At 44.7% G+C, this 6000-nt stretch overlaps 1 protein-coding gene across 2 annotated transcripts in view; it reads left to right on the top strand.

Moving 5' to 3' along the window:
• Nucleotides 1-2535: 2535 nt before the first annotated feature.
• The window catches only part of RBPJ (recombination signal binding protein for immunoglobulin kappa J region), a 218639-nt gene continuing 215174 nt past the window's right edge, over nt 2536-6000 (top strand). The window contains exon 1 of one of the 2 annotated variants that reach the window (XM_043572831.1): nt 2536-2657. In XM_043572831.1, coding sequence (XP_043428766.1) covers nt 2626-2657 — 32 coding nt within the window. In that variant the 5' untranslated portion in view covers nt 2536-2625. The remainder of the gene's footprint in view (nt 2658-6000) is intronic. The other variant, XM_043572834.1, reaches the window with a different exon arrangement.

Raw genomic sequence — 6000 nt, 5'->3', positions numbered from 1 at the left:
CCTAGATGGCACTAGTGGTTACCATGTCTCAGACAAAAAGACAATAGAGAGAGAGTCCAGGGAAAGAAGTTTCTCTTTAAGGAGATAACTAACACACATCACTTGTACTTACATCCCACCTGCCTGAACTCAGCCAAATGGACACAATCAGATAGAAAGGAAGCTAAGGGATGTACAGTCTCTAGTTAGGTGCCCAAGTGTCGGGCCAAAACTCCAAGAGTTCTAGCACCAAAAAAATGCAGAAAGGGAGAACAAATACCAAAGGAAAGTTGGCACTTTCTCATTGTCCCCAAATTTATTTTTACATAAATATTTTACTCTATTTTACACAATGTTCCTCAGGACTGGTATTTCATTAAATAGTTTATTAGTCAGGATAGGGTAGTTAATGATGCAGTAACAAACAACCCCAAACTCCAGAGGCTCAAAACAACCTAACTTTAGTTCTCACCCACACTACATGTCTCTAGTGGAGGAGGGATGGGAAGAGAGGGTCTGCTCTGCTCTCTGAGGAGGAGGATGGAGAAGCTGTCCTCTGGAACAATGCTGATTTCCAGGGTAGAAGGGATGAGAGTGTGGGCGAATCATGCACCACCACATCTAACTTGGAGGAAATTTAAGTAGAGTCTGTAGGCATTTCATAGCCTCTTCCTCCAATGCATCTCCCTTTGCTTCCAGAATTGAGTCAGTTTAGATAGAGCCACCCTGGCTCTCTCACAGTGTTCCTGAGTCTCTTGAAGAGAAAACAGCCTCCTTCTGTCTTTCTTGTCTTGATCTGCCACCATCTTGTACCAATTGGAGTACCAAATACAAGCTCTGGATCATTATGGTAATTGGTAAATGTGCCTGTAATTATTATTTTCCCTGTATCTATGTTCACAGTACCAAGAGGAAGAGCTTATGTCTCCAGTTCTTGAATGGGGTTGGGGTTTGTGACTTGCTTTGGCCAATAGAATGAGGCAGGAATGACATCATGCCTGGGCCATAGGTGGCCTTGTACCATGTCTACTCATTCCCGCCGAAGGCTCTCAACACAATTTGCTCATTATATGATCCCTGTGTGATCGAGTGTAGGTTCATCTGCTGGAGGATGATAGACCACATGGAGTAATCCTAGTTGATGTAACCCCAGATGATATGGTGGGGTGGGGGACCCAGGACAGGGCACCTTGAGGCCCAAGAGGTTGATCATTAGTGTGCCTTGGAACACAGCAAGGGTCACAGAGGTCCAGGGTAACCACCATCCCAGTCTATCTGTCCTTTCCCAGGACATGGGGTTTCTGGGGTAAAAACACAAAGCCCGGGATGAACAGAACAACTTGTTCACTTTATGGCAAGGCCAGCTGGTCCATGATCTGCATGGTGTTACTTAAGAGGAGCTAGGAAGGGCCAGGAAAATGGAGTGTCTTGCCCAAGAGCACACAGGTAATTCATTCATCCCTTTTCTTCCATTAAGCATACATTCAATGTCACTTAAGTTTTACAATCCTGTCACATGGCTATTGTTCTACAGGTGAAGATCTACTCATAATATATGTAATAAAAAAATAATAATAACCTTTACCTAGTGTCAATCATCTGTCCATTGACATACATGAATTTATGTAATCTTTGTAATAGTCATCGGAAAGAAGTACCATTATCTCTGTTTTACAGATGGACAAACTGAGACCAAAAAAAGGGTTAAGTAACCTGCCAATGTCACACGGTTATTGAGTGGTAGGATGAGGACATCTGCAGCAGTCAAGCTCTGGAGCATGTGTTCTTTCTCATATCCTGCACAGCCCAGTGCCCATCCCAGGGTGCCCGGCCTGACTGCATTCCAGACACATCCACCCTCCAAAGCCAACAGACCCCACTCCAGCCAGAATGTCCCATCAGGCTGACACACATTTTGATGAAGAGGGACAGATGGGAAGACTAAGAAGGTCACAGGTGTGCTGTGCGTGGGTTGAACTTCTGCTCGAGAGGTTAGTTTGGGGGAAGGTGTTGGACCATGGTGAGTGTGACATTATGGGTTAGAAGGACCTGTGACATGGTGCATTACATCACCATACCTCAGCTTGCACAGTTACGAAACTGGGAATCTGGACCACACTCCAATTAAGGCCCCGTCTAGAATTGGGGGAATCCGGTTCACCCAACGATTTCGACTCAACAGAAATAACTGAGGTCAGAAACATCAAGGCAGCCAGGACACATGAAAAAAAAATTAAAGTAACCTAAAGCAGCTGGAACATCATTTCTCTCCTTTTCTTTTTTTTCCTTTGGTAATTTGTTTTCCAGGCTGCTCTCCTACGAAAATCCGGCCTCAGATCTCAGGATCAGCTGAGGAAAAACAAGAAATAAGAAAGATTATTTCTTGTTTGTCTTTATAGATATATAGCTATAATCAAAGCACTTTTGAACCCTCCACCCCTCAAAAAAAAAAAAAAAGCCTATGTCTGCATTTTTCCCCCCTAGAGAGAATGTTGACCTTCTTCCTCTTCATCTGGACACTTTCACTTCCTTTGCTGCAAGGTGAAGTGGCCACCAGACTTAGGGTGCAAGCGGCTAGTTCTTTCCGTAGTGCTTTGTGACCCTGGAGCCTTCAAGAAGAAGCCATATGAAGAGTTTCTCTTCACGATGATTGGGCTGCTCTACCCAGCGTTGCTGAGGTGAGTGATTCCTCTAACAAAATCTCTATGTCATGGGTGCCCATGAAAATATTTCGTATGCTCTAGTTCACAATTTATGAGTAAGTTCACTGCTCTTTGCCACCTTCCACCCCAAGGTGTAAGGAGCCAACCATCCCCTCTGCTATTTCCTCCACCGGACGGTGCTCTGGTCATATTGCCTGCTCTGTGGTGAGGCCTTACACAGCAGGAGACTGAGGTTTCAGAGGGTGAAGTTTCTATTCCACTGTCCAGATGCTCTCCCTCCCTTGGGGCCAGCCACACTGCTTCATCCTTGGGCTCTTTCCCGTTGCCTTGTGTTTCCCTGACTCCATGGCTTCTCTTACTTACCCTTGCAGAGAAACACAAGGAGTTTTCTGATATCAAAAGCATGTATGTTCCCTCTACATAGTTTACATTTTAGCTGTAAGCTTAACCTGATAAGCTCTTCCAGAAATGTTGGTAAGGGATGCTAATCAAATCAGTTGATTATTGAAAGCAGGGTACTTTCTCTCAGCACAATGTTGGGCTCTGCTGGGGACACGGAAGGGCCTATGACGTATCTGCTATCCGCAAACTTGTAACCTAATTGGGAGGCAAGTAGCATTCATCCATTCTTTCCTGTCCTGTGGACATTCAGTACACAATTCTTGCATGCCTACTGTAGGCTGGGTATTTGGGAACCCATGCAAGTGGTTTCTAAACTCCGAGCTCTGGCTCCCCGGGGCAGGAGTTGGGGAATGAAGTTATGACAAAGGGTCACAAATCCGTGTATATCACAAGCAGTGCCTGCAAATTTTCATTCTCTTCCTACCCATGCATTCATTTGACAAATATGTACTGAGTGTTCATAAACATGGAATAACGCCTCAGACATGTCTGTGTATTTTCCAAAAGCATTTGGATGCCATTGTGATCGATTAAATAGAACTCCATTTAAAAGTTTTACTGAGTCTGGAATGTCCTTTTCTCACTGGGTATTTTCCAAGTCAGTGGATGCCAGGAGTTCATTATCATCATGGCACTGCACAAAAAGAGTGAACACTTTTAAAATGTGTTCTTATTCTGAAAAATGTGGGAACTTCTGCAAGAGAAGGTTAACACAGGGTCCAGAATAAGACCTGAAGGTGTCGGTTTTGTAGGACGGCAGCCAGGCATGTAAAGGCAAAGAAACCAGGGAGATGTGAGGGGAAAACACAGAGGACGTGAACGCTGTGTTTAAGCAACACTCACCCATGTCAGTCTACGGTAAGAAGAGCACATTACTTTAAAATATGCACACAAACTCTCTCTTTTAAAATGATTTGGGGGGTGGGGGAGCGCCTGGGTGGCTCAGTCGGTTAAGCGGCTGACTTCGGCTCGGGTCATGATCTCGCGGTCCGAGAGTTCGGGCCCCACGACGGGCTCTGGGCTGACGGCTCAGAGCCTGGAGCCTGTTTCAGATTCTGTGTCTCCCTCTCTCTCTGACCCTCCCCCATTCATGCTCTGTCTCTCTCTGTCTCAAAAATAAATAAACGTTAAAAAGAAAATTTTTAAATGATTTAGGGGGCATCTGGGCGGCTCAGTCAGAAGAGTGTCCGACTCTTGATTTCTGCTCAGGTCATGATCTCATGGTTCATGAGTTTGAGCCCCACATCGTGCTCTGTGCTGACAGCTTGGAGCCCACTTGGGGTTCTCTCTCTCCCTCTCTCTCTGCCTTTTCCCTGCTTACATATGCTCGCTCTCTCTCCTTTTGTCTCTCAAAATAAATAAATAAACACTTAAAAAATAATAATAATAAATTAATTGATCTAGTAACCAATTAAGTTATTTTATATAGTTAGTATCTCTTACACATTATAACTAACAAATAAGTCCAGAACATCTAAATCTCCACCTCCCTGACCAATCTTGATTATTTCGCTCCATTTCTACCGTGTGGGCTTTTCAAAAGCAAAATATATTATAATTGTCTGTGTTCATCATTCCTTATACTTTTTCCAAGTGCTTTCTCTCTATACATGGTTTGACTGAACATCACCAAAATTATGAGATGCAGACAGGACAGGAATCATTATCCTTATGTTATAGATGAATTTAGAATGCCTAAGAATAGGCAAGGAATTACATGGATACAAAAATAAGCAAGGGTTGGCTACGTAAAATGGTCAGGAGAATGGATTATGAAGAAATGTGAAATGATCCTGGGATGCAGAAGCTGGGATTTGGGAAAGAAGGGGGAAGCTAGAATCCCACGCTTCTACTGGCCATCATACGAGTTCTAAGATCACGCTCATGTTAAATGACGATCTCTTAAAATTGACGAAGAGACATTTTAAGAAGGGCCTAGGGAAAAAAGGCAACAAAAATATGTTTGAAAAAATGAAAACTAAAATCTAGAAAAGACAGTCCAACAAGCAGCGTGATGCATGGCGGGAGAATTAAGGGCAGCTCAGTGAGATTCAAGTCAGCTGCACGGGATTCAACCTCCCGGTACTTTCTGTTCACTGTATTTTCATGGGACAATAATTCACGTGGCCTAAAAAAGTCCTGCGGACTAAACTACAATGGGTCTCATTTCAGGTGATGCATTTTTCGAAATTTTTCTCACGTTTATTCATTTTTGAGAGAGTGAGTGGGGGGGTGGGGCAGAGAGAGGGAGACACAGACTCCGAAGCAGGCTCCAGGCTCTGAGCCATCAGCACAGAGCCTGATGCAGGGCTCGAACCCACAAACTATGAGACCATGACCTGAGCCGACATCGGCCGCCTGACCACTGAGCCACCCAGGCGCCCCTCAGGTGATGCATTTTTTTTTTTAATTTTTTTTTCAACATTTATTTATTTTGGGGACAGAGAGAGACAGAGCATGAACGGGGGAGGGGCAGAGAGAGAGGGAGACACAGAATCGGAAACAGGCTCCAGGCTCTGAGCCATCAGCCCAGAGCCTGACGTGGGGCTCGAACTCCCGGACCGCGAGATCGTGACCTGGCTGAAGTCGGACGCTTAACCGACTGCGCCACCCAGGCGCCCCAAGGTGATGCATTTTTAAGTGAAGGCAGCACCGCCAGAAGAAGGCACTTGGGCTTGAATTCTGCCTTCAGCAAATTTTGCTTTCAACACACATTAGCTATCAGGCAACTACTTAATACTTCATCTCTCCAAACTTCCTTTTTTTTTTTTTCCCATCTCTAAACCGAGTATGATAGTCCTTCCCTTGCCTCATTGCTTCAAATATTCCCGTTGTTGTATGCAAAGCACCTCGTCAAGTACCCGGGACATAGCAGAAACTCAAGCAAGGAGAGCTGGTTTATTGGGTGGTGGTGCTGGGTTTGATCTTTGTGTGTTCTCATGGCCTGAGCACTAGA

Source organism: Prionailurus bengalensis, chromosome B1, assembly GCF_016509475.1.
Source record: "Prionailurus bengalensis isolate Pbe53 chromosome B1, Fcat_Pben_1.1_paternal_pri, whole genome shotgun sequence".
Taxonomy (NCBI): Eukaryota; Metazoa; Chordata; class Mammalia; order Carnivora; family Felidae; genus Prionailurus; species Prionailurus bengalensis.
This window is presented reverse-complemented; position numbering and strand designations above follow the sequence as displayed.